This window comes from Natator depressus, chromosome 16, assembly GCF_965152275.1.
Source record: "Natator depressus isolate rNatDep1 chromosome 16, rNatDep2.hap1, whole genome shotgun sequence".
Classification (NCBI taxonomy): domain Eukaryota; kingdom Metazoa; phylum Chordata; order Testudines; family Cheloniidae; genus Natator; species Natator depressus.
Window position 1 is genome coordinate 6,098,310 of NC_134249.1, and position 18,465 is coordinate 6,116,774.

Below are 18,465 nucleotides of genomic sequence, written 5' to 3' on the forward strand. Positions count from 1 at the left end.
AATTGTAAAGCATGGTTCTGTTCTGAGTACATCTACTTTGCTTACTCTTCTTGCAGATGTTACTGCTCCCAAGAATGCTATTTTAATTGATAAATAGAATAAAGAACATTTTCCCATTGGCTCATATAGATGCTTCATTAGCTGTGAGAACCAAATTAAGATCCCACAAAGGTGTAGGACTTTTGATAGGAGGGTAGATATTGTTGAGACTTCTTGGAATTTTTTTTTTTCATGGGCAAACACTGATCTTTTGTCAGCAGTGGAATAGAGGCTGATATGGCTGAGAAATGAACCTTAACAAGAATAATGAGAGGCCTTAGAGTTTTAGCTGCAGCAAATACTCCAATATGGATTGGACGGGAGTTTGTCCAAAGCATTAATCTTTTCGATTTTAAACTGTATCACGTCTGAGATGAGTTTTTTTTCCTAGAATGAACTAAAACTTTTGAACGTCAGTTGAACGAAGTAGTTCCAAGTGGGTTAAAGTCCAGTTTGCCCATGCAGTGGGGTGAAGGGAGACTGGGTCTGATTGATAAGATCCACCGTGTTGCTGAGTCAATAGGCCTGGGGAGACCAGGAGAGATGGGTAGCTCCCGGCTGAGAAGTGAAGCAGGTCAGGGAACCATCGATGTCTGGCTCATGCTGGTGCAATTTAAATCATTTTGGTCTTGTCCTGCTTTTCCATCCATACGAGTGGAAGAGAGGGACATGTATAAAGAGGCCTTTGGCTCCAGGCTGTGGAATGACTGTACCACCCTGTTCTTGAGCACAGTTTTCAGCACTCACCTTCTGTTTAGCTACAGAAAGGTCCACATCTGGATGGCCCCACCAGGTGAGGATCACTTTTGGTACCAATGTTTTCAGTGACTATTCAGGAGTGTCCATAATTTTCCGCTTAATTGGTCTGCTAGGTTGTTGTCTTTCCCTGCTAGGTGCAAGGCCACTGGATACAGACTGAGGAGAATGTGCCACTCCCACAGAGCTGTTCCCTCCCTGTGTAGTTTTGTGCCAAGGGCGGCTCCCTGTTTGTTTATGTAAATCACTGCTGTGGTGTTGTCATTGACCATATGGATATCTCTCTGCTGGCAATAAGGTAGAAATGTTTTTAATACCCAGTTAATTGCTGTCAGAGGTTGATATGTAACTTCCTGTGTGGGAGATTCCAATCTTCCATGCTGTCATACTGTTGCAGTGAGCTTTCCAGACTATGTGGCTGTGTCTGTGGTAATTTTTATAGATGGAGCTACACTTCTGAGGATGTTCTGAGGATAAAACCAACAATTTGGAGACAGTAGCATCTTCTTTGGAATGGGAAACTTTTGATACATGCTGCCTGCATGTGGTCATCAGGTCCTTGCCAGCCAGTGTTTCAGGGTTCTCATTTTGAGACGTATATAATGGGTGATGTAAATTTCTGAAGATATAATCCACATCGACCTGAGGAAGATTGTGATTCTTTGCCAGGTGAGAGGTGCAGAGTGTGCTGATTGGATTCATAGATTCCAAGGCCAGAAGGGACCATTATGACCACCTAGCCTGATCTCCTGTATCGCACAGGCCAGACACCTGCCCTACAGTAATTCCTAGAGCAGTGCTTTTAGAAAAACATCCTATCTCGATTTTAAAATGGTCAGTGATGGAGAATCCACCACAATTCTTGGTAAATTGTTCCAATGATTAATTACTCTCACTTAAATTTAGACTGAATAAGGTGTGCATTTTTATCTAACTTCAATTTCCAGCCATTGGATTGTGTTATACCTTCCTCGCTAGATCGAAGAGCCCACTGTCAAATTTTTGTTCCCCATCTAGGTAGTTGCAAACTGTGACCAAGTCATCCCTTAACCTTCTCTTTGTTTCACTAAATAGATTGAGCTTTTTGAGTATGTCACTATAAGGCCTGTTTTCTAATCCTTTAATCATTTTCATGGCTCTTCTCTGAATGCCCTGTAATTTTGTCAACATCTTTCTTGAATTGTGGACACCAGAACGGGACACAGGATTCCAGCAGTGGTCGCACCAGTGCCAAATACAGATGTAAAATAATATCTCTTCTCCTACTTGAGATTCCCCTGTTTATGCATCCAAGTATTTCATTAGCCCTTTTGGCCACAGTGTTACCTTAGAAGCTCATGTTCAGTTGTTTATCCACCCCTATCCCCAAATCTTTTTCAAAGTCACTGATTTCCAGGACAGGGTTCCCCATCCCTAATTTCTTTGTTCCTAGATGTATGACCTTACATTTAGCCATATTAAAACAAAACACACATTGTTGGCTTGCACCCAGATCACCTAGCTATCCAGATCACACTGAATCAGTGACCTGTCCTCTTCATTATTTACCAGTCACCCAATTTTTGTGTCATCTGCAAACTTTATCAGTGAGGAATTTATGGTTTCTTCTAGGTCCTTGATAACAATGTAAAATAGCATAGGGCCAAAATCTGATCCCTTCAGGACCCCATTAAAAACACACCTTTCTGATGATGATTCCTCATTTACAATTACATTTTTAGATCTATCAGTTAGCCAGTTTTTAATCTATTTAATGTGTGCCATGTTAATTTTATATTCTAATTTTGTAATCAAAATGTCATGCTGTATCAAGTCAAATGACTTACAGAAGTCTAAGTATGTTACATCAACACTATTACCTTTATCAGCCAAACTTGTCATCTCATCAAAAAAAGATATTGAGTTAGTCTGACAGGATCTATCTTCATAAACCCGTGATGAGTCGCTTTTATTATATTACCCGCCTTTAACTCTTTTTATTGACCAAGTCCTATATCATCCACTCCATTATCTTGCCTGGGATCAACGTCAGACCAGCAGACCTACAATTACCTGTGTCATCTCATGCGTCTTGAAAATCAACATTAACAGACCAACAAGCTCCTGAGCCAGCTTTTTTTTACTCTCTTGGATGTACGTTATCCAGACCTGCTGTTTTTAAAATGTCTAACTTTAGTAGCTTCTGTTTAACATCCTCCTCGGATACTAGTTGAATGGAAACAATGTTATCATATGATATGGTTACATCCTGCACTATTTTTTCTCAAATATAGAACAGAAATATTTGAACACGTCTGCCCTTTCTGCATTATTATTTATAATTCTACCATTTCCAACTAGTAGTGGACCAATATCATTTTCAGGATTCTTTTTGTTCCTAATATACTTTTAAAAACTCCTTAATTTCTTTAACACTGTTGGCCATAGATTTCTTCTTGTGTCCCTTTGTTTCCTTTATCAATTTTCTACAATTCGTGGCTTCTGATTTATATTTATTACCATCAAATTCCTCTTTCTTCCACTTGCTATATATATTTTTATAGCTGCCTTTTCATCCTCTCTAAACCAGCAGTTTTTTAACCAGCACAACCTTCTTCCTCAATTGTGGGATAGTTGCTTTTTGGGCATCTAGCAAAGTCTTCTTAAACAATTCCTAATTATCATTCACATTTTTCGGATTAAATTCTTCCTCTCAGCTGATTTGGCTCGTAATTGTTTTTAACTTTTTTCCTTGCACATTATAAAAAGGTGTATAAGGAGCCAGTCATCCTGTTCCCTAGTGTGATTAGGTAGTCTGTAGCAGACACCAGCTAATACCCATCTTGTGCTTTATCTGTTAGGATACGATCCATAAATAGTCAAGATCATTTTCTTCCATGTTATTCATGACTCAGAAACAGGTAATGTCACTTTTGAAGAGTGCCACTCTCCCTCCCTTTTGCCCACTTGATCTTTCTAAAATAGGTTATAACCATTGATTTTAACATTCCAGTAACGTGAATCATCCCACCAGGGTTTAGTAATACTAAGTAGATCAAATTTATGCTTATAAATTAGGAATTCCAGTGGCTCTTGTTTGTTACCCAGGTTCCTAGCATTGGTCTATAGGCCATTACAAATTTCTTCTCTTCATATCCTTTGGTTCCTTGATTAATTTTGTTCTCAATGTCTTGATTTTGTGCTGCTGAATGCTTATATCTTCCCTCTGTTTACATTTTCCTTTTGTTATTAATGTAACACACACCTGACTACTCTAGCCAGCCTATCTCTGAGGCAATGGGTTACCCTTCTACTGAGGTGGAAACCATCCAGCTATATAGCCCCTTCTCTTCATAGAATATGGGCCAATTTTCCACAAACCAAAATGGTCCACCCTACACCACTTACCAGTAGTTCACTTTCAGAATCTTCTGCATTCTGTCTTTTACTCATGGGACAGAAAGGCTCTAAAGAGAAGATGGCTTAGACATCCACTCTTCAAAATTTCCTGATATCATCTACTGTCTGTGAGATATGCTGTGATGTAGTGTCATTAGTGCTACTTTGAACCATCACCAGTGGATCTTTTCCCATCGACTTCAAAAGCCTATCAAATCTTAGTGTGATATCTCGTGCCTAGCCCTGGGAATGCAGCACATTGTTCTGTTGTCCACCTGTCCCTTGTAGAATATTCTTTTGATTCTTCTGAGTATTGAAACCCCAAGAAGGATCATCTGTCTTCCTTGGGTGGTTGGAGAACTCTTTGTGGACAACCTTGATTTTCTTACAGGTTGGGCCAAGCTACCATCCACAGGTGTGTCCCGTGCATCTCTCAATTCCCTTGGACCTGCTGGATCTTTAAAATTGTCTTCCAGTTTCCCAGTTGAAGACCCGGTATTGTTTTGAAACTTGGAGCTGTGTGGAATTCTTCCTGGTTCTATTCTCTCTGGTGGCCACAGCCTGCCCATCCTTGCCTATCTCCAGCATATATGACTGGTGCCTCCTTATACTGGGGGGCATGTGACCACCCCATGTGTCTCCCCTGCCCAGTGATCCCCCACCATGCACCCAGCCTGGGGCCACAGCGCTATCCCTGACCCACGTTACCTGCGGGGGGGAAGGGGGCGCTCTCTGTCCTTTTCTCTCTGTGTCTCCCCCTCCGCACGTTCGGCCACTGTCCTGGCAGCCAGGCAGAGAGCGGGACGGAGCTGTTCTGCCTGAGAGCCTGGCTCAGAGGCAGCGGCGGCCCGCTCCCTGCCCAGGCTTGGATGCCGGGGACAGGGGCCAAGCATGCCAGGATATGGGGAGGGCTCCAGTCAGTCTGGAGGAAGGTTTCTAGTGGAGTGCCTCAGAGATCAGCGTTGGGACCAATCTTATTTAACATTTTTATTAATGATCTTGGCACAAAGAGTAGGACTATGCTAATAAAATAAGTGGATGACCCAAAGTTGGGCGGTATTGCCAATATGGGGGAGGACCGGAATATCATACAAGAAGATCTAGATGACTTTGAAAACTGGAGAAATAGAAATGGGATGAAATTTAATAGTGCAAGGTCATGCACTTAGGGACTAACACCAAGAAATTTTGCTATAAGATGGGGGCTTATCAGTTGGAAGCAACAGAAAAGAAGAAAAACCAGGTTGTACTGGTTGATCGCAGGATGAATATGAGCTGCCAATGTGATGTGGCTGTGAAAAAGGTTAATGCATCAGGCAAGATATTTCCAGTAAAGATAGGGAAATGGTTATTGCCATTATAAAAGGCACTGGTGAGACCTCATCTGGAATAGTGTGTGCAATTCTGGTTTCCCGTGTTTAATAAATATGAATTCAAACTGGAGCAGATGCAGAGAAGGACTACTAGGATGATCCAAGGAATGGAAAACCTACTGTAACATAGCATGCACTCACCACCGTGGCACCTCCTGCTGGTTACCTCAGGAATTAGCTCATCCCAGCCCCAGAGCACCTCCTGCTGGCCGGTGTCTCCCAACCGGTACCTACTTCCTAGTCAGTCTCCACCACTGTACTTCAGGCCCTGTGTCTCTCCCTCCACGGTGCCTCTTTTCCTGGGTACTGCCCCGCAGCAGTACCCCCACACTCGGGGTCCTCCCTTTCCCGGGGAACCCTAATCTCCTAAGCCCACCTCACCTCAGTGACCCACTGCCAGTCTTCATCTAGCCCCTTTCCCAAGGGCAAACTGAAGTGGCCACTCATCATCAGCTAGGGGATTGGACTTGTTGACTCTTCCTTCCCTGGCTGCCTCCCCACAGCCCTAATACCTCTTCCGGCCCTGACAGCCAGGCCTTCTGCCTGGGGGCTTATCAGGCTGGAGCTCCCCCAGCTCCTCCTGCCCTTCCCCAGCACTGCACTGTCTAAGGTACCCTTTGCTCTTTCAGGCAGCCAGGTCCATCTCTCTCCAAGGCTGGAGAGAGACTGACTGCCTTCTGGCCCTGCAGCCCTTTTATAGGGTCCAGCCTAGCCCTGATTGGCTGCCTCCCAGCCTTTTCCTGATTGGCTCTCAGCCCCAGCCCTCTCCCTGGCTTTTAACCCTTTCTGAGCCAGAGTGGGGTGACTGCCCCACTACATCTACCTTTTGAGAGGCAACTTCTAACCAAAAGAAGGCTGAGGGGAGATATGATTGCTCTCTATAAATACATCAGGATAAATATCAGGGAGGGGGAAGAATTATTTAAGTTAAGGACCAATGCTGACACAAGAACAAATGGATATAAACTGGCCATCAATAAGTTCAGGCTTGAAATTAGATAAAGGTTTCTAACCATCCAAGCAGTGAAGTTCTGGAACAACTTCTCAAGGGGAGTAATGGGGGCAAAAAACCTAACTGGCTTCAAGACTGAGCTTGACATGTTTATGGAGGGGATCATAGAATCATAGAATCATAGAATATCAGAGTTAGAAGGGACCTCTGGAGGTCATCTAGTCCAACCCCCTGCTCAAAGCAGGACCGATCCCCAACTAAATCATCCCAGCCAGGGCTTTGTCAAGCCTGACCTTAAAAACCTCTAAGGAAGGAAATCCCACCACCTCCCTAGGTAACACATTCCAGTGCTTCACCACCCTCCCAGTGAAAAAGTTTTTCCTAACATCAATCCTAAACCTCCCCCACTGCAACTTTAGACAATTACTCCTTGTTCTGTCATCTGCTACCACTAAGATCAGTCTAGATCCATCCTCTTTGGACCCTCCCTTCAAGTAGTTGAAAGCAGCTATCAAATCTCCCCTCATTTCTTCTCTTCTGCAGACTAAATAATCCCAGTCCCCTCAGTCTCTCCTCATAAATCACGTGCTCCAGCCCCCAATCAATTTTGTTGCCCTCCGCTGGACTCTTTCCAATTTTTCCACATCCTTCTTGTAGTGTGGGGCCCAAAACTGAACACGGTACTCCAGATGAGGCCTCACCAATGCCGAATAGAGGGGAATGATCACGTTCCTCGATCTGCTGGCAATGTTCCTACTTATACAGCCCAAAATGCCGTAAGCCTTCTTGACAACAAGGGCAAGCTGTTGACTCACATCCAGCTTCTCGTCCACTGTAACCCCTAGGTCCTTTTCTGCAGAACTGCTGCCTAGCTATTCGGTCCCTAATCTGTAGCAGTGCATGGAATTCTTCCATCCTAAGTGCAGGACTCTGCACTTGTCCTTGTTGAACCTCATCAGATTTCTTTTGTTCCAATCTTCTAATTTGTCTAGGTCCCTCTGTATCCTATCCTACCCTCCAGCGTATCTACCACTCCTCCCAGTTTAGTGTCATCCGCAAACTTGCTGAGGGTGCAATCCACACCATCCTCCAGATCATTAATGAAGATATTGAACAAAACTGGCCCCAGGACCGACCCTTGGGGCACTCCGCTAGATACCGGCTGCCAACTAGACATGGAGCCATTGATCACTACCTGTTGAGCCCGACAATCTAGCCAACTTTCTACCCACCTTGTAGTGCATCCATCCAGCCCATACTTCTTTAACTTGCTGACAAGAATACTGTCACTTTGTTGACAGTATGGTGTGATGAGACTGCCTACAATGGCAGGTAGCTGATCTGCGACGGCTAGTACCAAATGTCTCTAAAAGCTGGTGATGGGACACTAGATGGGGAGGGCTCTGAGTTATTACAAAGAATTCTTTCCTAAGTGTCAGAGTAGCAGCCGTGTTAGTCTGTATTCGCAAAAAGAAAAGGAGTACTTGTGGCACCTTAAAGACTAACAAATTTATTTGAGCAAAAGCTTTCGTGAGCTACAGCTCACTTCCACAGTATGCATCCGATGAAGTGAGCTGTAGCTCACGAAAGCTTATGCTCAAATAAATTTGTTAGTCTCTAAGGTGCCACAAGTACTCCTTTTCTTTTTCCTAAGTGTGTGGCTGCTGGATCTTGCCCACCTGCTCAGTCTAACTGATCACCATATTTAGGGTCAGGAAGAAATTTCCCCCTGGGTCAGAGTGGCAGAGACTGTGGGGGGTTTTGCCTTTCTTTGCAGCATAGGGCACTTGTAGATTTAAACTAGTGAAAACGGTGGACTCTCTGTAATTTGAAGTCTTTAAATCATGATTTGAGGACTCCAGTAAATCAGCCCGAGATTATGGTCTATTATAGGAGTTGGTGGGCAAGGTTCTGTGGCCTGCAACGTGCAGGAGGTCAGACTAGACAATCACGATGGTCCCTCTGGCCTTAAAGTCTATGAGTAGCAGTGCCCTGATGAATCCAGGCCTCTAATAAGTGCTAATGTTACACCTTGAGAACAATGCTTGCTTTCTGGAAATTTTAGTTTATTAAATCAAGTTTTATGAGGTCTACCCCTCAGTGACCCTACAGGCAAAATCTCTTTCAAGCATATTCTGTAATGTTCATGTTCTTAAAGTGAGAGTTTCTATTCTTCAGATTTCCTACATCAAATGGAACAATAAATCAAATATTAACACAAACAAATTCAATTCTAAATATAGTGTTCTGGGAAATAAAACCATTTAATGAATTACAATCATTCCAAGTCCTCAGGATAATTTAAGATGGGCTCATATCTATATACATTCCACCAACATTAGCAGGGATTAAACCATCATAGAGCATTGTCACTTCAGCTATAGGAGTAAACAGCATCAATGCTACCTTGCTATCCTCAATGTGGACCAGGCCACAAAGGGAGGCATAACACATGCTTAGCCAAGGGGATCTACAGTGATTCATAAGACAGCAGTACAATGTTGCACATCATGATTCCTGGGTTTTGTTCCTGGGTCTAGGAAGAGACTGGTCATGCAGTTAGACACAGCATAGACAAGCACACAGTTTGACACGATCCTTCTGAGAGACAGCATGGCAACAAGGATGAGGCTTAGGTCTATCTGACGGGGGTTCTATTTTCAGCTGTGACTGGAGTGACTCTGTTGCCTAATCCATGAAACATGTGAATGATAGTTGCTTCCCCTCAGGCAGGGGTATGAGGCCTTTCTTCATAAAAAGGGTTGCAAAGTGCACACAAAAAGGTTATTTCCTTCTCTGCTCCCTCCCTGAGATGTTACAGACCTATGATGATGCATGGCACTTGGAAAGTCTGAGCCAGAGGGTTGGTGCCTACTTTACAAGGCCCCGTGGGGCTACTGCACCAGAAAGTTATCCCTCTTAATCCCTTCTGGCTGGGGGGCAGAAAAGAAAGTACAGTCTTAGAGGTCTTGAGTGGATGAGGTACATCCCTGGCTCCAATAGCTGAAGGTTTAGGAAGCAGAATTACCTTGCCTCCAAAGGAAGCCTCTGTCTGTGGGATGAGGAGATTCTGGATCCTCTCTTTTTTTCTTTTTTTTTAAATTCTTTCCTTGTTTTGCTTCTTTTTCACCTTTCTAGCTGCTTTCTTCTCTGATCCTCAGTGAGGAGTTGCTGGAAGGGAAAAGGAACATGAGAAATGAAAGATGGACTTCGTGTGTCTTATACTTGGCTACGTATTCCACTATGACATACCATTCGCAGGGCTATTGGTTATGAAGAAACAGTATTTCTGTTCCCATTATATGGAGGTCATATATAGACAAAGAGGGCCATCTAGCTCACAGGATTTTCCCTGGGATAGTGAAAAAAGCCATGTTTCAAAATGACCACTGGGTGTGAAATATCTAATTTTAAAATTTAATCTAGAGAAGTTTTAAAAAATCTGAATTTGCCTAAAATAGGACTTTTAATATATGTATCTAATTCTTGAAATGCACCTGCTTGTATATTGCTGAGCCCCATACACTGTGTACTGATGTGTTCTCAAGCAATAAATATGCTCTCTTATCTTCACCCAAAGGCTACACTGGATTCATACCACGCTTTACTTGGATTATGGGTGTTAACTACCTCCAGGGAGTTAAAGATGCCATGAATGAATTTGACAGAAATCAGGTAAATTATAGCAACATGCATTTTTTCAGCAAATTGATTTAGGCCTTGACCCATCTCTCATCGAGAATCTTTCCTTTGACTGTAACAGGAGCTGGATGTGGGCTCTTCTATATTCAGCATAAAGCTCTCCTAGGTAATAGGCTGAAGGAACGTCATTTGCCATAACCGATTAGAATGAACTGAAAAGCCATTTCATTTCTGATTTATCAACTAAGCAAAGTGACAATGATACTGTATTAGAGAGACAAGGTGAGTAGGATAATTTTTAATGGACCAACTTCTGTTGGTGGGATAGAAAACTTGTCTCTCTCACCAAGAGAACTTGGTCCAATAAAAGATATTTACATCACCCACCTTGTCTCTTTAATTCCTGGGACGGACACAGCTACAACACAGTATTACAATGATGCTATATGGCTGCTAAGATGTACACCATAAATACCTGATAATAGGTAGCATGTCACTAAGATACTGCTAGATCATCTCCTTTTCTTCACTGAGCAACCTCAGCAACTTCTTATAAGACCCAGGCTCTGTAACAATGCCTGAAGCACTCACTTAGGCTAGGTCTACCCTAGGAAAGTAGGTTCGTATAACTATGTTGCTCAGGAGTGTAAAAAATCCACCCCCCCGAGTGATGCAGTTATACTGACCTAGCCCATGGTATAAACAGCACTATGTCGATGGGAGGGCTTCTCCTGCCAACTAGCTACTGCCTCTCTGGGGTGGAGTCCCTACTCTGATGGGAGAAGCCTTCCAATCTGCAGCGTTTTGAATGTAGACCTTCCTTGAATTCATGGGAGTTTTGCTTGAAGAAGAACTCTGTAAAGCCTTAACCTTGGGGTTTATCCCTCTACTTGAAGAAAAGGAGTGTTTGTGGCACCTTAGAGACTAACAAATTTATTTGAGCATAAGCTTTTGTGAGCTACAGCTCAAGCTTATGCTCAAATAAATTTGTTAGTCTCTAAGGTGCCACAAGTCCTCCTTTTCTTTTTGCGGATACAGACTAACACGGCTGCTACTCTGATCCCTCTACTTGCACTCTTATAATTTTCTTACATTACCCAGAGATTGAAGAGAGATTTCTGGTTGCCATTTAACAATTTACTCTTCATCATTAAAAAGGGACCATTTCATTGTTGTCAGTTTTGTGATTTTATTAAGTCACTAGCACCTGGAGTCAGGTGATTATGTAATCATCTCAGCTTTCATTCAAAACAAAAAGTAAGTCTCTAACTTTCATAGCTGTAGAGAAAAACTTGAGAATTTGACCCAAATGCCCTCTAAGTGTTCAGAACTGGAAGGAAAATTCAAATAACTTTTCCCCCCCAAAATCTCATGATTTTGGGAGGCCCAACTCTTAATTTTTAAGGTTTGAGGTTAGCAATACTGCCATTTAAACTCCCATATAGCATTTCATGGTGCACTGCCATCTCCCTACAAGAGCTCCCTGTGAAATTTGCCCTCTCGCTATACCTCATGATGTTCCATCCTCTCCAATGAACATCACTCCATATCAATTCTTCTTATTATTATTACAGTAGTGCCTAGCAGCACCCTGTAATGTTCTGCCTTCTGTGTTACATCCCACCTTATCCCCCTCCCCCCCAGTGATGTCCAAGTGTATCACTGTAGACAATTCAGTGAAAACCTCTGCGCAGCACGCAGCAGCAGTCAAAAGAGCAAACAAGTGGCTTGTGGAACTTAGGCACAAGATATCAAGGCCAATGGTTTAGTAGGATTCAGAAGCAAATTGGACATTTCTATAGTTAATGAGATCATCCAGAATTACAGTAACAAAGATTTTAAAAATCCCAAGCGTTTTGGAAGGAATACGAACCCTTCTGCTTCAAGTCATAAAGCAGATGTTGTTCTCCACATTAACACAAGGAGAGCTTGTCTTGTGTTCTTTATTTAAACTTTACATCCAGCTAACAAGCACACACCAGGCAGCTCTCTTTTCATGAGCCTGCATTGGGGTGTGAAGGGTGACCTTGAATTCATCAGGCAAACCCACACACTTACATAACAATAGATGCTGCTCCACCTACGTCTCCTTTCACAAAACAATTCATTTTAAACTTTTCTGTTTGATCACTTACCTCAACACAACTAACCCTACAGAAAATCGACCGGTTTCAGTGTCTTTGCATTTTTGAAATTGTTCGGCTACTCTGTGTTTTTCTGGGAGTCGAACAGGCCAGATAGCTGAAGAACCTTGAGACTGAATTGCTCTTGCGGTGGCATTGGTGTGTCTGACATGTCATTACCTAGTGAGCTCAATGGCTCTGTGCTGGGGGGTTTGCAGCCCTGGACTAGAGTTCTCAGTAAGCTGTTCCATTTCTAGGAGGGCAAGTTAGGTCACAGGCAAGCCAACAGTCTGTAAGCAGGTAGATTCACAGGCATAGGCTTCTCCTGGCAAGGCATTATGTCAGGGAATCACTGGACCCTCTGGCAGGGTTTTGTGGTTTTGGCTCAGGTACAGCCCTCTTTCTGTTTTAATCTCATATGATCTTGGGGCAAACCGCTTTATGGCTTCAGCCCAATCTCCCCAAGTGTCAGGCCCATCAATAGAAATCCTAACCACTTCTCCTGGCTAGAGTACCTAGCAGTCTTCGTGTAATGATCCTATTTCTATCCCTTCTACCTTCCGTTTCTCTTGCTGAAGCAGAGTTTTTCACAGTAGCATCTGAACCAGCTCATGTCAGTGATAGGAGGCTGGATGAGAAGCAGCTCTGGTCTGATTCAGTCAGATAATTCTTAGCTTCCTGTTCTGTAACCCAGGGGTCGGCAACCTTTCAGCAGCAGTGTGCCGAGTCTTCATTCATTCACTCTAATTGAAGGTTTCCCGTGCCAGTGATACATTTTAACGTTTTTAGAAGGTCTCTTTCTATAAGTCTATAATTATAACTGAACTATTGTTGTATGTAAAGTAAATAAGGTTTTTAAAATGTTTAAGAAGTTTCATTTAAAATTAAATTAAAATGCAGGGCCCCCCGGGCCGGTGGCCAGGACCCGGGTAGTGTGAGTGCCCCTGACAATCAGCTTGCGTGCTGCCTTCGGCACGCGTGCCATAGGTTGCCTGCCCCTGCTGTAACCTCCAGTCATAACCGTCCGTGTTCTCTGCAGTTCCTTTCTCCTTCCCATGTTTCCCCCATCTGTATTCATAGAATCATAAAATCATAGAATATCAGGGTTGGAAGGGACCTCAGGAGGTCATCTAGTCCAACCCCCTGCTCAAAGCAGGACCAATCCCCAATCAAATCATCCCAGCCAAGGCTTTGTCAAGCCTGACCTTAAAAACTTCCAAAGAAGGAGATTCTACCACCTCCCTAGGTAACGCATTCCAGTGTTTCACCGCCCTCCTAGTGAAAAAGTTTTTCCTAATATCCAACCTAAACCTCCCCCGCAGCAACTTGAGACCATTACTCCTTGTCCTGTCCTCTTCTACCACTGAGAATAGACTAGAACCATCCTCTCTGGAACCACCTCTCAGGTAGTTGAAAGCAGCTATCAAATCCCCCCTCATGCTTCTCTTCCGCAGACTAAACAATCCCAGTTCCCTCAGCCTCTCCCCATAAGTCATGTGCTCCAGACCCCTAATCATCTTTGTTGCCCTTCGCTGGACTCTCTCCAATTTATCCACATCCTTCTTGTAGTGTGGGGCCCAAAACTGGACACAGTACTCCAGATGAGGCCTCACCAATGTCGAATAGAGGGGAATGATCACGTCCCTCGATCTGCTCGCTATGCCCCTACTTATACATCCCAAAATGCCATTGGCCTTCTTGGCAACAAGGGCACACTGCTGACTCATATCCAGCTTCTCGTCCACTGTAACCCCTAGGTCCTTTTCCGCAGAACTGCTGCCTAGCCATTCGGTCCCTAGTCTGTAGCTGTGCATTGGGTTCTTCCGTCCTAAGTGCAGGACCCTGCACTTATCCTTATTGAACCTCATCAGGTTTCTTTTGGCCCAATCCTCCAATTTGTCTAGGTCCCTCTGTATCCTATCTCTGCCCTCCAGCATATCTACCACTCCTCCCAGTTTAGTATCATCCGCAAATTTGCTGAGAGTGCAATCCACACCATCCTCCAGATCATTTATGAAGATATTGAACAAAACCAGCCCCAGGACCGACCCCTGGGGCACTCCACTTGACACCGGCTGCCAACTAGACATGGAGCCATTGATCACTACCCGTTGAGCCCGACAATCTAGCCAACTTTCTACCCACCTTATAGTACATTCATCCAGCCCATACTTCTTTAACTTGCTGACAAGAATACTGTGGGAGACCGTGTCAAAAGCTTTGCTAAAGTCAAGAAACAATACATCCACTGCTTTCCCTTCATCCACAGAATCAGTAATCTCATCATAGAAGGCGATTAGATTAGTCAGGCATGACCTTCCCTTGGTGAATCCATACTGACTGTTCCTGATCACTTTCCTCTCGTGTAAGTGCTTCAGGATTGATTCCCTGAGGACCTGCTCCATGATTTTTCCGGGGACTGAGGTGAGGCTGACTGGCCTGTAGTTCCCAGGATCCTCCTTCTTCCCTTTTTTAAAGATTGGCACTACATTAGCCTTTTTCCAGTCATCTGGGACTTCCCCCGTTCGCCACAAGTTTTCAAAGATAATGGCCAATGGCTCTGCACTCACATCTGCCAATTCCTTTAGCACTCTCGGATGCAACTCGTCCGGCCCCATGGACTTGTGCACGTCCAGCTTTTCTAAATAGTCCCTAACCACCTCTTTCTCCACAGAGGGCTGGCCATCTACTCCCCATGTTGCGATGCCCAGCGCAGCAGTCTGGGAGCTGTCCTTGTTCGTGAAGATAGAGGCAAAAAAAGCATTGAGCACATTAGCTTTTTCCACATCCTCTGTCACTAGGTTGCCTCCCTCATTCAGTAAGGGGCCCACACTTTCCTTGGCTTTCTTCTTGTTGCCAACATACCTGAAGAAACCCTTCTTGTTACTCTTGACATCTCTTGCTAGCTGCAGCTCCAGGTGCGATTTGGCCCTCCTGATTTCATTCCTACATGCCCGAGCAATATTTTTATACTCTTCCCTGGTCATATGTCCAACCTTCCACTTCTTGTAAGCTTCTTTTTTATGTTTAAGATCCGCTAGGATTTCACCATTAAGCCAAGCTGGTCGCCTGCCATATTTACTATTCTTTCGACTCATCGGGATGGTTTGTCCCTGTAACCTCAACAGGGATTCCTTGAAATACAGCCAGCTCTCCTGGACTCCTTTCCCCTTCATGTTAGTCCCCCAGGGGATCCTACCCATCCGCTCCCTGAGGGAGTCGAAGTCTGCTTTCCTGAAGTCCAGGGTCCGTATCCTGCTGCTTACCTTTCTTCCCTGTGTCAGGATCCTGAACTCGACCATCTCATGGTCACTGCCTCCCAGATTCCCATCCACTTTTGCTTCCCCCACTAATTCTTCCCTGTTTGTGAGCAGCAGGTCAAGAAAAGCTCCCCCCCTAGTTGGCTCGTCTAGCACTTGCACCAGGAAATTGTCCCCTACGCTTTCCAAAAACTTCCTGGATTGTCTATGCACCACTGTATTGCTCTCCCAGCAGATATCAGGAAAATTAAAGTCACCCATGAGAACCAGGGCGTGCGATCTAGTAGCTTTTGCGAGTTGCCGGAAGAAAGCCTCATCCACCTCATCCCCCTGGTCCGGTGGTCTATAGCAGACTCCCACCACTACATCACTCTTGTTACTCACACTTCTAAACTTAATCCAGAGACACTCAGGTTTTTCTGCAGTTTCGTACCGGAGCTCTGAGCAGTCATACTGCTCCCTTACATACAGTGCTACTCCCCCACCTTTTCTGCCCTGCCTGTCCTTCCTGAACAGTTTATAACCATCCATGACAGTACTCCAGTCATGTGAGTTATCCCACCAAGTCTCTGTTATTCCAATCACGTCATAATTCCCTGACATCACCAGGACCTCCAGTTCTCCCTGCTTGTTTTCCTGCTTGTGTTGACTGTTGTTGATGCCTTCTCGCCACCCATAACTCCTCTGCCCCTCTCTCCCATAGTCCATCCACTAACTCTTAACCTTGGCACCCATCCAACATCCACATCCCCCTGTTCCCAGCGTGGTACTTCTGCAGAAAATCAGACCCCTCACAGATAACTCTATCCTGTCTTCCTTCAGTTCTGCCTTCTTCCTTGACAAACAGGATTGCATCTTCCTCACTAAGGGTATGTCTACACTACGAAATTAGGTCGAATTTATAGAAGTCGGTTTTTTAGAAATTGTTTTTATATAGTCGATTGTGTGCGTCACCACACAAAATGCTCTAAGTGCATTAGCTCGGCAGAGTGCTTCCACAGTACCGAGGCTAGTGTTGACTTCTGGAGCGTTGCACTGTGGGTAGCTATCCCACAGTTCCCACAGTCTCTGCTGCCCATTGGAATTCTGGGTTGAGAGCCCAATGCCTAATGGGGCAAAAACATTGTCACGGGTGGTTCTGGGTACACGTCGTCAGGCCCTCCCTCTGTGAAAGCAACGACAGACAATCATTTTGTGTCTTTATTCCTGGGTTACCTGTGCAGACGCCATACCACGGCAAGCATGGAGCCCGCTCAGCTCACTGTCACCGTATGTCTCCTGGGTGCTGGCAGACGTGGGACTGCATTGCTACACAGCAGCAGCTCATTGCCTTGTGGCAGCAAACGGTGCAATAGGCCTGATAATCATCATCATCATGTCCTAGGTGCTTTTGGCTGCCTCGATAAGGTCGGTCAGGAGTGCCTGGGCAGACATGGGCGCAGGGACTGAAATAGGAGTGACTCGATCAAGTCATTCTCTTTAGTCCTGCCGGCCATCGTATTGCACCATCTTCTGGTGAGCAGCCAGGAGATGAGGGTGGCTAGCAGTCCTACTGCACTGTCTGCTGCCAGCCAAAGATGTAAAAGATAGATGGAGTGGATCAAAACAAGAAATAGACCAGATCTGTTTTGTATTCATTTGCTCCCCCTTCCCTCCCTCCGTGAAATCAACAGCCGACAATCGTTTCGGTGAGGTCTGTCAGGGGCACCTTGAAAAGTTTAATGGAGACTCAGTCCTACCTGGACTACCAAGGGGAGGGATAGCTCAGTGGGTTGAGCACTGGCCTGCTAAACCCAGGGTTTTGAGTTCAATCCTTGAGGGGACCATTCTGTGTGAGTTGTTTTTGTTTCTCCTTGATGTAAAGCCACCCCCTTTGTTGCTTTTAATTCCCTGTAAGACAGCCCTGTAAATCATGTCGTCAGTCGCCCCTCCCTCCATCAGAGCAACGGCAGACAATCATTCCGCTCCTTTTTTCCGTGCAGATGCCGCACCATGGCAAGCATGGAGCCCGCTCAGATCACTTTGGCAATTAGGAGCACATTAAACACCACTCGCATTATCCAGCAGTATATGCAGCACCAGAACCTGCCAAAGCGAAACCGGGCAAGTAGGTGACGTCAGTGCGGTGACGAGAGTGATGAGGACATGGACACAGACTTCTCTCAAAGCACGGGCCCTGGCAATGTGGGCATCGTGGTGCTAATGGGGCAGGTTCATGCCGTGGAACCCCGATTCTGGGCCCGGGAAACAAGCACAGACTGGTGGGACCGCATAGTGTTGCAGGTCTGGGATGATTCCCGGTGGCTGCAAAACTTTCACATGCATAAGGGCACTTTCTTGGAACTTTGTGACTTGCTTTCCCCTGCCCTGAAGCGCATGAATACCAAGATGAGAGCAGCCCTCACAGTTGAGAAGCGAGTGGTGATAGCCCTCTGGAAGCTTGCAACGCCAGACAGCAACCAGTCAGTCAGGAATCAATTTGGAGTGGGCAAATCTACTGTGGGGGCTGCTGTGATGTAAATAGCCAACACAATCACTGAGCTGCTGCTATCAAGGGTAGTGACCCTGGGAAATGTGCAGGTCATAGTGGATGGCTTTGCTGCAATGGGATTCCCTAACTGTGGTGGGGCCATAGACGGAATGCATATCCCTATCTTGGCACCGGAGCACCAAGCCGGCGAGTACATAAACCGCAAGGGGTACTTTTCAATAGTGCTGCAAGCACTGGTGGATCACAAGGGACGTTTCACCAACATCAACGTGGGATGGCCGGGAAAGGTACATGATGCTTGCATCTTCACGAACTCTGGTCTGTTTCAAAAGCTGCAGGAAAGGACTTTCTTCCCAGACCAGAAAATAACCATTGGGGATGTTGAAATGCCTATAGTTATCCTTGGGGACCCAGCCTACCCCTTAATGCCATGGCTCATGAAGCCGTACAC

General features: G+C 45.0%; 1 protein-coding gene across 1 annotated transcript in view; it reads left to right on the top strand.

The window, feature by feature from the left end:
* The window catches only part of CIMIP2A (ciliary microtubule inner protein 2A), a 43,633-nt gene extending 25,549 nt beyond the window's left edge, over positions 1 to 18,084 (top strand). The window contains exons 5-6 of the mRNA XM_074974128.1: positions 10,079 to 10,173; positions 17,506 to 18,084. Coding sequence (XP_074830229.1) covers positions 10,079 to 10,173; positions 17,506 to 17,556 — 146 coding nt within the window. The 3' untranslated portion in view covers positions 17,557 to 18,084. The remainder of the gene's footprint in view (positions 1 to 10,078; positions 10,174 to 17,505) is intronic.
* Positions 18,085 to 18,465: the final 381 nt, after the last annotated feature.